This window comes from Thamnophis elegans, chromosome 5 (assembly GCF_009769535.1).
Source record: "Thamnophis elegans isolate rThaEle1 chromosome 5, rThaEle1.pri, whole genome shotgun sequence".
Classification (NCBI taxonomy): domain Eukaryota; kingdom Metazoa; phylum Chordata; class Lepidosauria; order Squamata; family Colubridae; genus Thamnophis; species Thamnophis elegans.
In genome coordinates, this window is record NC_045545.1 from 16,492,017 (window position 1) to 16,506,519 (window position 14,503).

The following is a 14,503-nucleotide window of genomic DNA, read 5'->3' on the forward strand; positions in this document are numbered from 1 at the left end:
AATGGAAAACAGAGAATGGCTGGTTATAATACTTTCCATGAAAATGACAGTTAAGATAATTATTTTTTATCACATGGAAGTGATTGAATTCTAGCTATAGGTACCTAAGCCCTTATTCTCTGTGAACTATTAACAAATTTCACTTCTTATGCAATAATTGTGCTTTTTTATATAAACTCAGGGCCAGAGCAAATATTTGTTTAGAAAAATGGAAGCTAATGAGTTAAAGTGGTTTCACAATGTAGCAAGCGAACTATCCATGTGACAAAAGAAAAACATTAATCACATTTTAAGGCTGCTTCCTTAAAAACAAGCTTATTAGAGATTCAGGTTCATTGAGACTTGTTTGCTTTTAAATGGATCCTTTTTTTCCCCCTGCTACTTTTCAATGGCGCTGTTGACAGTGCTATATTTATAGCTTACAAATAAAGGTGGACTAGATCAGTGATGGTGAACCTATGACCCAGGTAAAAAGTAACACATCCAGGGGTGAAATTCAGCAGATTCTGATTTTGAGTAGTTTGGAGAAGCAGCAAATATCACCTCTGGCTGGCCCCAGAGTGGAGAGGGAATGGGGATTTTGCAGTATCCTTCCCCCAAGAGTGGGGAGGGAATGGAGATTTTTGCAGTATCCTTCCCCTGCCATGCCCACCAAGCCACGCCCACAGTACCAGTAGTAAAAAAAATGAATTTCACCACTGAACACATCACAATGTTTTGGGGGATAAACCAGTATTCACCAACATCTATTTTTGAAATCATATCTGTTCTCACAAATTATTTGCGGAGACTCTGCCAGCCATGCAGGACTGGGATGTTTTTTTACACAGTTTCTGGAAGTCATGTAAGAAAACTATGCTTTTACACAGTTTTTGCAGCCACCAAAAGACACAACAATGGGGTGTGTTTTCACACAATTTTCAGAAACTGCAAAAGAACATTATCTGAAGCTGCTTCAAGAATAGAGGCCTTGTGGGACCTGAAACCAGCCTCGGGTAGTCTGCAGGGGCCTATCAACAGAAAGAGAGCACATCTGAAGATAAGTGGCATGTGGTAGACCCGTTGGAGAACAGCACAAGGTGGCCTTCTTGAGTGGTAGTGGTGGAGCTAGGGCTGAAGCTGATGCCTATAGAAAATTATTTCTCTTGTTGCTGGGTGGTTATGTGTGAGAGAGAGAGACATGCCAGAAAAGTCAAGTTAGGCATTTTCTGAATTTTTGACACGCCAAGCCCAAAAAAATTATCTATCACTGGACAGATTGATAAAATTCTCTCTGTTAGCAAACAGGCTCTGTTGTTTTTCTAATAAATTTTCTCTTGTTCAAGTGTGTGTGTGTGTGTGTGTGTGTGTGTGTGTGTGTGTGTGTAATCAAAATCTTCCACTACTGTACAGCACTAGAAGGAGCCCATAGATATAAGATGAACCCCTGGGTTGCAGTTTAACTTCAGAATACAGTGAAGATCTGAAATTAATCTGGATTGGAATAACAGCAACGGCATCAAGGTTTGCTTGTCAAGAAGTGTGACTTTCTACACAAACTGACCACGCGGGGATTTCTTGGTACAGGATCGTACTGCCCAGAAATTGACAATTCTGTATGAAAGAATTCAGATAGAGTAGCTTTTCTCAATGGGGATTCCATGAGAGATGTATGAAAGTTCCGTATCTACAATGGCAATGTACTGTCTGAAAACAATCTCTTTTAAATACAAGTAACAGGCCTCATACATACAATAACTATAACTATTATTCTCAAAGTCTATTCACCATAATCTTCACTTATCCTTATTAAACATTTTCCATTTTTTAATAAAACATTCTGTTCAGTTTTATCTATACTTAGTTAATGATATCAAGCATTACAAATCTCATATGAACACATTTGTAAACATTATCCTCTAATTCTGTTAATCATGTTTACCTATCCTGGTTATTCAATATTCATTAGGTAATAACACATTTATTTCATCTTTATTTACATACCCTCCTCCATTCTAAGTTTCAAACTTCCGCTTCTATTTTCTAACCATTTGAAGAATAGTTCCCAAGCTAAAACACGTTCTGTTTCTCCCTTATCCTTAATTTTCAGTGTTAAGCTATCCACTTCAAGACATTCTAATATTTTCTTTATTGCGTTTTCTTCTGTAGGTGTATTATCATTTGTACTTCACCTGATGTTGATTCTATGCCTGTTTATTAAGCTTTAGTTGTGGATTTGGCTATTGCATGCAATCATAAAATTGGTTTGTTTCTTTTGGGTCATCAGGGTTCCAATATTCTAACGAGTAGCACAAAGTTTTCTGAAACCATTTGCTGCCACCTAGCGGTGGCTCAAAATATTGCTAAAGATACTGGTCAAGTATAGCCCAGATGCTTTTTAAATTCACCAGAACCTAGGTCCAGTTAAGTTTGTGAACCAAATGAAGGTAGCGATGGCAAAATTGGTTCAGACTTTATGTGAACCCCAAGCTATTTGGTCAATAATATTTCAAAGTCCAGGCGCCTTTGTTACTTGTGAGCATGAATCACTTTTACTCTTTTCAAGCGGCGGGGATGTTTGTGTGGAAAAAAAAAATCTCTGCAGGGTTCTCAAACGCTCGAAGCGAATAGAATTGGCCCATCCCACTTTCCATATTTCAGAGGAGGAGGAGGACAAGAATGGCCACCGTAACTTAAAGACACCGATTCCAAGCGGCAAAGTCTCCGGGATGAAGCGGTTGCTAGGCGGCAGGGGCGCGCGCCTCTGCCTCGCGCTCCTCCTTCTCTTCCGCCATTGGCTCTTGGGCTCCAGCGCGTGCCCGTGCGAGCAACCTGCGCTTTGCCAACCCATCTCGAGTCAGTGCGACTTCGAGGTGCCCAGGCGGCCGTGGGTCTTCCCAAACGGGGCAACGGGGAATTTCAAGGGCAGGGTCGGGGAGATACGCGTTACTGCGATCGGCCCCTGTCCGGCCTTCCTTCTTAAGGTCGCTAAATAGGTTGCCTTGCACTCCGTTTAATGTTTTTGAGCGGTCCTTAAAAAATGCCAACGTGCATCAAGTGGAGCCCCCCGCAATTGCTGTGTCTCCCCGCCTTTTGAAGTCGGGGCACAGTAGCTAGGGGGTGTTCTTAACAACGTGGGTAAAGTTAGTTAAGGATCTCGCATAGCAATCTGCTGAGCTTTGTTGGCACTAATCATGGTCAGGTATTTTGTGTTGTGGCTTAGTGAATCATGGGAGCCTGGTTTCTTTGGTGGCTTCGTGGTTCCTGCCATTGTTTGAAGCTAGACAATGGTTTATGTTGCGTTCGGGTTGTTTATTTCAGAGGCGATCAGTGCTAAATCTCTAGGTGGAAAAATCACCATACTTGAAAACTGGCAAAGGATTGAACCTGAAACCTTCTGTATTCAAAATTAGGGTTAGCAGTTTTTCGACTTCATTTAGGACTGAAAGATTATGAAAGATATAAGGGCCTTGGCTGGTGAGGAATGAAGGACAGAGGCACTCAATAATGCATTATATACAACTCATATATTCCACTTGTTAAATGGATAAAGCCTCACATAACAAAATGCTAGTGTGGTGGCAACAAGAAGTCATTCCAAACACATCTTAGAATCTTTGTAATTAAGTAGCAACTTAAATCCATTTTAAAAGTTGCCACTCTATATTTTACGAATTGAAAAACACAGTTCTATATTTGATCATGATTGTTTATTATGGAACGCATTAATTAAGGAATATGCCCACCATACCAGATCTAAATTCTAATGCCAAAAAAATGAACATGGAAAGAAAGGAAGATTATTATGTGTTTTCTTCTTTTTTTTTGCTGTGCCTTTCTAGGTCTTTGTATTTGATATTGGTGGGAAGACCTGGAAATTTTATGACTGGGCACAAATTACAACAGTGGCAACTTTTGGAAACTATGACCCTGAGCTTATATGTTATGCTCATTCAAAAGGATCCAGAGTTGTTTTAAAAGGTTTGTTTTATCCAGAATAACATAAATTGTTAACAATTATGTTTTATGCAGTTTGCTGGTATGCGTCTTTTGTACTGTAGTCTTCTGAAGTCAATTAACTTTATTCCTTGGGCATGTACATAATTATAACGCTTAATAATTATTCAAGAATGATGTTATCACAAGTTTATAGTGACTGCCATCAGTTTCCAGGTAGCTCTTGTTCTCTATTATGTGAAGCTCCCCCCACACAGTCTACCCCAATAAATGGAAATTATATTAACTGAAATGCCTTGGTTTAGGAATCTATTTTAAATAGAAACATATCCCACTAGTTTTTGAGTGAGTTTTGTCAAATAGGTGTTGATTTAGGTTGGCTGTCTCTTCATAAATAATATTAAACTGCTCAGCTTAGCATGATAGTTTGAAACACGGCTAAAGTGAGACCACATTTGGAATACTGTGTCCCAATTCTGTCATCCTGATACAAAAAAGATATTGAGATTCTGAAGAAGAGCAACAAAGGTAATAAAGATTAAATTATATGATGAATGGTTGAAACCTAGGCATTTCTTGCCAGTCGAAGAGAAGGATCAGGGTGGACATGATAACTGTCTCTCCATACCTGATGGTCTGTCAACAAAGAAGAGGAGACTAACTTATTCTCTAGGATGCCACAAGGCAGGACAAGAAGTAATGGGTGGAAGCTTGTCAAATAGAGATATAAGTTACAATGTAGAAGTAAGGACAGTAAGAACAATTAATCAGTGCTAATTTAAATGAATTAAATATATATGGCTATTGGTGATATGCATATGGTAATGAGTATTACTGTTTGGAATTTTATTGTTGATTATAACTGTAGTAGAAACACACTATTTATTTTGTTTTGAATCATTTCTTCTGTGTTTCCCCCCACAAAAACAATTCCAGTAATTCATTTAGGGAGAAATGGAACTGAATTAATATAGCTACCCTGTTTCCCTGAAAATAAGATCTCCCCAGATAATAAGCCCAATCAGGCTTTTGAGCGCATGCGCTAAAATAAACCCTCCCCTCGAAAATAAGCTCTCCCCAAAAATATTGCAAAAGAGCAACAGCCATAAAGTGACCATGCTTGCTGCCTCCTGTACCTCAAAAATAATAACACCTCTCCGAAAATAAGGCCAAGCACTTATTTCAGGGAAACACAGTATAATGTAAAACTCACAGTCCATGTCTATTCTCTCCCCCCCCCCCCATCTCTTTTTAAAAACACTTTTAGTGGTGCAAACCTAGTGGCAACTAATTGTTATGTGTTGTTTAGGAAATATATCTGTGAAGGAAATTTTAAAACCTACTGTTCGAACAGCCTGGATAAAACAAAAAATCAGCTTGGCTAAGGACCAATACATGGATGGAATCAATATAGACATTGAACAAAAAGTTAAAAAATCCTCAGCTGAATATTATGCATTAACTGCTTTAGTTAAGGAAACAACAGAAATGTTTCACAAAGAAATTCCTGGTTCTCAGGTAAACTAGAAGAAAAGATTATGTTTTACATTAAATTTTCCACTTAGTCAACCAATCTTAACACATGAGTTTCTTTTGACAGTTTTTACTATTAGGAGCACACATTTTAGTGCTGCATATTTGTTGATTGCAAATATGTCCAAGCAGTCTCAACACAACTAAGGGCTTTTCTTCACTGACACTTAATTACAATATGGGAATCTCTTTTTTTACTAGGTTGTCCTGACATTCCCCTTCATCTTCAAGTCAGCCCATATGTGAATCTTTTTAAAGATATTATATTTTTTAAAGATATTTTTAGCATTTCTAGTTCAAGCAATATTTTGCCCTTAAGCAGACAATAACTGTAAGTTTTTCCATGGGTATCATCTGTTGTGCTTCGCCAGCCATTTTGTTGTTGGGATTACCATTGAGTGTCTCAGTACTCAAAGTTGGCTACAGACTGGAGTAAGGATATTTCATCTGTATCAAGCACTGGTCTCTGTCTTGCTTTCAGCAGCAAAAGAGACTGGTTCTTTCAAACCTGGCTTTCTCCCTATAGCTGCCTGGTTTCAAGCTGTTCACTGGCTCAAGACTAACCATGGCTTTATAGTACAGTCCACCCATTGAACCTATTAGCCTTTGTTTGAAATTTTAAACATGGTCGCAACTCTGTCTTAAATCCCACACTAGCAGCTGCTATTGGAACTACTGGTATTCCAAATACACTCGTTATTAACCATAAATTGTACTGCTAGATAACACCTTTAATTGGTTAAAAAAATGGATAAAATCAATTCAGGGAAATCATGGTGATGCATGGCTACTAGCTTTGATGGCAATATAATTGTCTCAGATAACCATCTGCTGGGAGACTAGTGGGTATCGTGCAGTTGGTTGACTACTGTGAGAACAGACTGCTGGACTAGATGACCCAAGGGTTCCATCCAGCAGGGGACCACTTAGGTTTTTATAATCCAGGCCTCTGAACTGGAGATTGCCTGTTGGATGAATGTCTCCCTTCTCCCTGTCTGGTCAGTTGTTACACAAGAAAAAGGAGGTAGATAAAACAGAAGCAAGTTTTGACAGATGGCTAAACTTGCAGGCATGTCTTAACTATCAGTGAAAACCATCAACAATCACAATTGTGTTATGATTGACACATTAATTTTCCACTGGTTTGGGAAAGGGGGGAGGGTAGAGACCAGCGCTAGGTGGGAAATGTAGACATCCACCTAATGACTGAAACCCAGAACAAAGGCGTTGGGATTGGTAATAGGAACAGTACAATCTGTGCTGGTTTAGTTTTCTGCTGGCTCATCGACAGGAGAAGTGTTTTAATTGAGCCGTGATGAAGAACAGAAAGGTGACTAATAATAGAGCTACACTAGAAACAAAATAATTATATTTGGGAGACCACAGGAATCTGAACTTCAATTTTCAAAATGAAATATCCTTACACACAAGACATTTTACAAATAGTCATAAAATAAAAATAAGATAGTAGCAGGAAAACAATGTAAATAACCCTGTTTTCATTAAAAATATAAAGGAAAAAGAATATTTTACATGGTACTTAAAATATACAATTCAGATATTGTATATTCAGATAGGTTATTCGGAATAACCAAGCTAGAACTTGATTTTTTGTCTATTCGGTGCTAATACATCATGATGTAAGAATGGAATCTAATAAATTCACATATAGGTAATCCTCAACATATGACTGTTCACCGAATGACCATTCAAAATTGCTTATTCACAGACAAATCTGTATAGCAATCTTGGGAAAAAATCCTAATATACAGTATACCAAATATAAAAAACTGATTTTTTCAAAGAGTGGGATGTTGCAATAAAGGAGATAGCCACACATTCTGTGAAATATAGGTTGCAGAATGAGTGTCTATAAAGTTTAATTGGATGTACATCTTTGAACTCTTCAAAGTTTTAGAAACATTTAGAGCATTGTGCTATAAAACATCGAATTTTATCACCAAGTGTTTCCCAATGAAATAGCATATCTTTATTATTTTTAAAATAGAAGTAATTTCCAATTTACGGCCATAATTAGGATTAGAATTTCCATTACTAACCAAGGCAATTATTAAGTGTGTTGTGCCCTATTTTATGCTCTTGCCATGGTTGCTAAGTGAATCACTGTGGTTAAGTGAATCATACAGTTATTAAGCAAATCTGACTAGTGTTTATATTGTTTATCAAGAGGCAGACTTGACTGAAGTGGAAATTTTACCTAAAAATTTTTTAAATTTTTTTTTTTATTTCCATTTTCATAACATACAATCACATGTATACTATACATAGCCAGTACCATATAGTATTAAAAGATAATTACATCAGTTCCTCTTGTCAACAATGCCCAGAAAAATAAAAACCCATTATAGCTCTTCTACTCTCCATACACCTCTTTCTACTACTTCTCTCCAACTTTCTATCTTCCCTCCATCATCATTTCCTACCCTACTTCTCCTTCCTTTCTCCTTCTCCTCTCTCTACATTCCACTCCTCCTTATCCTCATCCTCCTCATCTTCCCCCCTTACCCTCTCTCCTATCCCTCTCTTCCCATCTTTCTTCTCCCTTCTGTTTCCCACTCCTCCTCTCATTGGTGAATTTCCGCTTCATATCAATATGCTTGATATACCCTAGTTTTAAGGAAAAAATAATGATACTAATAGTAATGAAAATATAAAAGAAGACAGTATACATGTGGAGTCAAATTACATTAAAATCTAACATCTTGTCAAACCTGATATATGACCCTCCCCCCACCCTCCCCCAACCCCCCCCCCCAGCCTTCCCTCCCCTGACTTCCCAGAACCCTAACCTTTTCTTTTTTGAATACATTAGAAATGATTAACAAAAAAGAGAGGTGTACTGCTTGTGCTTTTTTAACGACAGAACTATGCCCACGTTGTGCTTTTCTTTCTCTGCAGGTAACTTTTGATGTACCTTGGTCTCCTAAATGTATAGACAGTAGATGTTACAACTATACTGGGATTGCTGACTCCTGTGATTTCCTGTTTGTGATGTCCTACGATGAACAGAGCCCATTGTGGTCCAATTGCATAGCAGGGGCCAATGCCCCTTACAAACAAACTTTAGGGGGTAGGAATCAGTTTCTTCAGAATATAAAGTATAATTAGCTTTTTTAGTTGGGGAAAAAATAAAGACTAGGTCTTTGTATAAGATGCCATCAAGCATTGAGACAAAATCAGTCCTTCGCCCTACAAACTCTCTGCAACCAATTTCCAAGCTGGAAGGCACATTTCCCTTTTCCAAGTATTGGATCACACTATACTGCAAAACCTGGATACATATATTTTCAGTGTATTTGTATAGACATTTAATGGTGGTGTGGTCCTCTTTTTACCTCCTATATGTATCCTTTTGATTTTCAAACTTGTGGTAAACTTTTTGGATAGCCAGATTGTGTTTTTTTATGTTGGTTTTTCTCTTCTCTTCCCTCCCATCCTGTAATTGTTTGCAATTCTGCTTTAGTAGCTCCTGTTATAGGATTGCCCACCCATTCTCAGCACACTTTTTGCCCCCTAATGCCTGCCATAAAATCATGCTTACCATTTCTATGATGTTATTGAAATCCAAGGTATATGCTAGATTAGAAATAGTTTTAGCTTTCCTGAGTATCAAGAATTCCATCTCTCTCCCAAATTTTCCACTAATTTCTATTTCTTTTCCAAATGCTACCGATACTTAAAAAAGATGTGAACCTGTTAGAATGGCAGAAGGGTATTAATAAATTTGTATGGGCAGGGAAAAAGCCGAGAGTAAAACCAAATTTCCCACTAATTCCACTAATTTGTATACTTCAAGCTTCCGGTTGATTGGATCAACTTAGGAGTGGCTTATGCCTTCTTTTCCTCTCTAATACAATAGTTGGCTGTGGCAGGTGTTCCATTACAAAAACCCAGCTAATGCTTTGGGCAGGGAGGGCATTAAAAAATGAAAAATCTCACCCTATTTCATAGGACAACCAGTTGTGATTTGGGAGATCTGAATGTTTTTGCCTCTTTCCTGAGATAATTGATTGTCAACTTTCTGTCCTTCAGATAATTATCAGTTGGAATTTTTATCTTATGTTCACAGCTGCTAATTTGTTAAGAAGTCTTGGTGAGGAATTTTGTCAAAGCCTTTTTGAAAATCAAAATGAACCTACCTGTTTTTAATTTATTTGTTTGTACAATGCAAAGTACTATAATCCACTCCTTTGTAAGAGTTGGGAGGCAAAAGTTTAGTAAATGGATTAATAGGAATCATAATTGTGTACAATCCTTATCTGACATCTTTAAATCTATTAACATCTCTTCATGAATAAATATCAACACAGAAATGTAAATTAAATGTAAAACTCAAAAACAAAATGCTATATGAAAAAACCTTCTTATTGGTTTAGTTTTACTTTAAACATCTATTTTAATACTATTTTGTGGGGTCCGGTTGATATTACAAATGTAGATGCCTGAATGTAAATAAGCATATTGAGCATGAGAGTATGTTTCTATATTAAATCAGGATATGATTATTATATTCGCAAGGGCATCAATCCAAAGAAACTGGTGATGGGCGTTCCATGGTACGGCTATGATTATATCTGCTCAAAGTTACGTAAGGTAGGAGAAAAACAGTTCATTTCGATGGTTTTGTGGGCATGAATTTCACCCCAGGACTATAGATTGAACAATGTTAATAACCAGTATGTTTTAGTTTCTCTCACTCTAAAATCTTCCTACAGCAGCTGTTGTGTTTAAGCAGAAAATCACAAGAATTAATAAGTGGGGTGGAGTGGGAAAGAGAAATAAAATGTTAAAAGAAAAAAGAATGGTTAGGAGAGAACGCCATGGATTTTTTCTTCTTCCTATTATATAATTCAATAAAAAGGCCCACTACTAAAAGAAATAAATCTGTAAAATAAGAATTGTGGACTTCAGCTCCCGGCTGACTGGGGAATTCTGGGAGTTAGAGTCCACATATTTTAAAATTGTCAAGTTGGAAAAATACTAATCTAAATTCATATGGGTTTTCTTCTAGAGAAAATAAGAGAAAAATCCCAGTGGTGCTGGTTATACCCACACTCAGGCTGCATAAATGCCCCCATAGAAATGATTCAAACACTGCCGAATAAAAGGCTAAATTGATTGAAGGAACTTCATCAATATTTGAAACTCTGCTTAGGTTGCAGTCTGAAGCATGTGGTTTTGGAATCAGTAAAACCCATTTCTGGGGTAACATTGAAAGACCTGAAGTTCCCTTCTTATCTTAGGTAATGATTATTCTTCAAAATACCTTTTTTTTTTTTTATAATAATGAACCCAAACATAATCACCTAATTTTGGAAACTGAGATTTTCTCCTGCATGAGACAAATAAGAATTTATAAAGAGAAGGTTTGCAGTGCCCCTTATTTGAGAAATGAATGTGTGTATGAATAACAGAACTCTCTTGAGGTTTACCATAACTACATAATGGAAGTTACCTCCTTTTTCAGGATCACATTTGCCTCTTTGCAAAGAATGTTTTCCCAGGTACTCCGTGCAATAATGTCTCAATAAGACAAGCCCCATACAGAATCATCATGACATTGGAGAAGACTTCTACTTCTGGGATCCTGTGGGATGAGAAACAAAAAGCTCCCTTTTTAGAATACAAGGTAAGTTGTTCTAAGGATGCCTTTGCACAGACAATACACATTTGTAAAAAAAAAAATTTGAACAACAAAAATATTAGTAGGAAATTTAATGTATTTTTCCTGCTGCAGCTGACTTTCTTTTGTACACTTCAAGTTTCTCTATTTAGATTTTAAAATTCCCACCAGTCTTATGGCTTTATATTTATACACTAAAAGGAAGTTACGCATAAATTATGAACAATAGATCACAACTCAGGAAAGAAAGAGAAAGATGGAAGTGTAGATAATTATAAATGGATCATTTTTAATTAAAAAAACATAGAGACAATATAGTCATGTCAAGATCTCCACAGTCTCTAGTATAACTACATTTTAATTCCTCTTAGAGCCAATTTTATCAGTGGCCTTAACCAAAGGAGTTGAGGTTATTAGTGGACAGAGTATTACTACACCTTATTTTATACTTCCTATTCAAAAACACATTCAAGTCCATATGCTTGGCTGAGTGAATTGGTTAATTAGAAAATGTATAAAAAATAACATTCTGTGAGTTAATTAAAAATTATATTGTTCTTCAGACTATAAACTGAAGCTATTGTTCATAGATTGTTTTAATAATTTATTGTATGATTTCAGAAACTTTCTTATACCGTAGTTTTGATTCAGCCTGCCTTCAAAATGAAACTATGAAGATGCCTATTATTTTCATTTTATAGAGAGCAAAATCAGACTGACAAAAGTGATTGAATCTAATGTAAAAATATTGCATAAAATGATTCATTTAACCTGTGTCACTACAACCAAGACATTGTGTAGCAATTATCTCTCTCTTTTCACAGGAATATTAAAAATGACATTCCCTTACCAAGAAAGCTTTATTTTTCACAAATAATTTAAGCTGGCAAACTCTCCTTCCTCCTATTTCTCCTAACCCTGTGAATTGGATTGGGCTGAGAGAGAGTAAGTGACTGGCTCAACATTATACAGCCAGCTTTCATTCCTAAGGCAGAATCCATTAATTTCACAATAGAAACGTGTCTGAAAGCTCTTTTGCTTAGCCTGACTTACCTTGCAGGATTCTTGAGAGTAAACCTGTGTGTGAGACGGTAGCCCTATCAGCTCCATTTTAGTATATTTAGTATATTTCTCGTTAGCAGCATTTCTTGACCTGGATAACCAGTTAAAATTTTCTCCTTCTTTTGGCTTTTTGTAGGACTCAAAGGGTGCTTTTCACCAACTGTGGTTTGACAATGCCAAGAGTGTTTCTCTGAAAGCAGCCTATGCAAAAGAACATGGTCTGAAGGGCATTGGGATGTGGAATGCAAATTGCCTAGATTATTCAGCAAGTGTTGCAGCTCAACAGCAAACGGAAGCAATGTGGAAAGCCTTGAAAGGCGCATAATTTATGCAAGGGCCAGACTTGAATTCAGACAGCAGTGAACAATTAATTAAGTTTTTAAATGGGTACAGTATAGGGCACAGTAAAAAGCTGTGAAGGCTACTTGCTGTACATTTACCTTATTCCATTATGAGATACGTGCTGCTTTCCTCAGGGTTGAGGCAATTTATTTCTCAATAAGAAAAAGAATTTACATCAACCATTCTAAGCATGCCTTCTAATTCCAGGAAAGGAAAGGGAAAATACATGTCATAAATACAGAAAATAAAGGTTTTTTTATAATTACATAAAAGCTTTTTGTTTAAAGCTTATGACTTTTAAAATGAATAATTGGAGAAGAAGAGAAGGGAATGATCGATCGATCGATGAATGATCGATCGATCGATGAACTTTTCAATTTACAGTTTGGTTCAGAATATGTTGCTCTGTATACCTAGTGAAGTAGAATGAATTTTTTTTGAAGCAGCTTTTAATTTTTCAGATTATGTATAATTGTTTTCATTTAATTCCCAGTAATTGTGGCAATTGAAAATGGCAATTATTACTTTTAAAATCAAGATATATTGAGATGTTGGTAGTTTCTCAATAATGATATTGAACTTACCTGAAGCACTATGACTATATTAGAAGAATTCCAGTGAAAATAGAATCATAGTAGTGTGAAATTTATATATAGACGGCTGTAAAATTACTCAAAATAGAAATACCAATATTAGTTTGTACATTTTATACTTATGGCTTTCGTTTTAAGGTTGAATTGATTGTTTTCCTTACAGACAATATACACTGCACTTACATTGTTTTGCCTTTAAGGAGGCAAATAATTTATGTGGGTTTACATAAGAATCAAAACTCAAACTGTTCATGGTTTGAAAGAAAATTTCAATTTCTTTAAAATATATATAAATACTTAAAGAAAAATGTGTCAACTTTTTAAAGAAAAAAAATTAAAATTTCAGCTTTGGATTTTTTAAAAAACTACAATTGATTTGGCCTTTCAGATATTTTAATGTATTGAGAGTTTATTTTTGATTGGTATTTTCAATCATTCATTAATAACATGAAGATTCTATCCTTTATCCATATTGTACTTCCTTACTCATAACAATACACTAATTGTACCCAGCTTTATGTCTCTTTTCTATCCCAAGCTGGAGGCTGTCATAAGACAGAGCAGGCACAGGATGAAGAACAGGAAGATGAAGGTGTTATTTGTTAAGGAATCCTTCAGGCTCCAGAATTCCCTCAATCTTTAGCTCTGGACAATTGTATTACCCTTGAAAGAGGTAGTCTGATTCTCTTTTTGAATTTGTGGCTCCTTGTATAGCAGGTGAAGCTTACGGCTTTACAGTGACAAATTATCTCATGCCTGGATTTCTGCAATTTGCTTCATATGGGACTGCCCCTGAGACTTCAGTGGTGGGTTCTGGATTCTGTTCCAACCGGTACGGTTGGAACTGCCCGGGCATCACCCACGTGGATGTGTGCAGTGCACCCGCGCAACACGTGCATGTGTCGTACTTGCCTGTGACGCTCCAGCTGCTCGACGGAGCATCGCGCAGGTACCGTACATGCCATGCGCGTGCACAGAAGCACCAAAAGCTTAAAGCACAGGTAAGGAGTGCGGGTGGGTGGGCCCTCAGGAGCACCATACCGGAACGGTACCTGGTGCTCCGGGCAGGATCCGGTACACCCGTACCAAGGCGTACCGCCTGCAACCCACCACTGCTTCAGTTGGTCAAGAATGCAGTTGCCTACATGATGACTGCTAGAATAAACTTACGTTTATTCATCTATCTGCCTTTCCTTTAAAACTTCAAGGGGATATTGAAGTCATATATCACCACGATACCAGACTAGCCTTTCATTACCTTCATAATTTAAGATTAAAATAAACACTCCCCACAATTATAGAGCATCAACCTTTAATAAGAAATCTCTTATTGAAAGGATTTATTCATTTTAAAATATAGTATACACCAGTATTAAAAGTATTTGGAATGTAA

At 36.8% G+C, this 14,503-nt stretch overlaps 1 protein-coding gene across 1 annotated transcript; it reads left to right on the forward strand.

The window, feature by feature from the left end:
* The first annotated feature begins 627 nt into the window (after positions 1-627).
* Positions 628-13,354, forward strand: LOC116509710 (di-N-acetylchitobiase-like). Its single transcript, XM_032218976.1, has 7 exons — positions 628-2,852; positions 3,822-3,960; positions 5,246-5,454; positions 8,389-8,560; positions 9,986-10,083; positions 10,958-11,119; positions 12,312-13,354. The coding sequence occupies exons 1-7, from the start codon at positions 2,421-2,423 to the stop codon at positions 12,498-12,500; spliced, it is 1,401 nt and encodes a 466-aa protein (XP_032074867.1). The 5' UTR covers positions 628-2,420; the 3' UTR covers positions 12,501-13,354.
* Positions 13,355-14,503: the final 1,149 nt, after the last annotated feature.

What these genes read in the sequence shown, in the direction of transcription:
- LOC116509710 (XM_032218976.1), top strand. Translation starts at nt 2,421, where the DNA reads ATGAAGGTAGCGATGGCAAAATTGGTTCAGACTTTATGTGAACCCCAA. An exon ending in TCTGCTCAAAGTTACGTAAG is followed by an intron (nt 10,084 to 10,957) that starts GTAGGAGAAAAA and finishes CTCCTTTTTCAG; the next exon opens with GATCACATTTGCCTCTTTGC. An exon ending in CTCCCTTTTTAGAATACAAG is followed by an intron (nt 11,120 to 12,311) that starts GTAAGTTGTTCT and finishes GGCTTTTTGTAG; the next exon opens with GACTCAAAGGGTGCTTTTCA.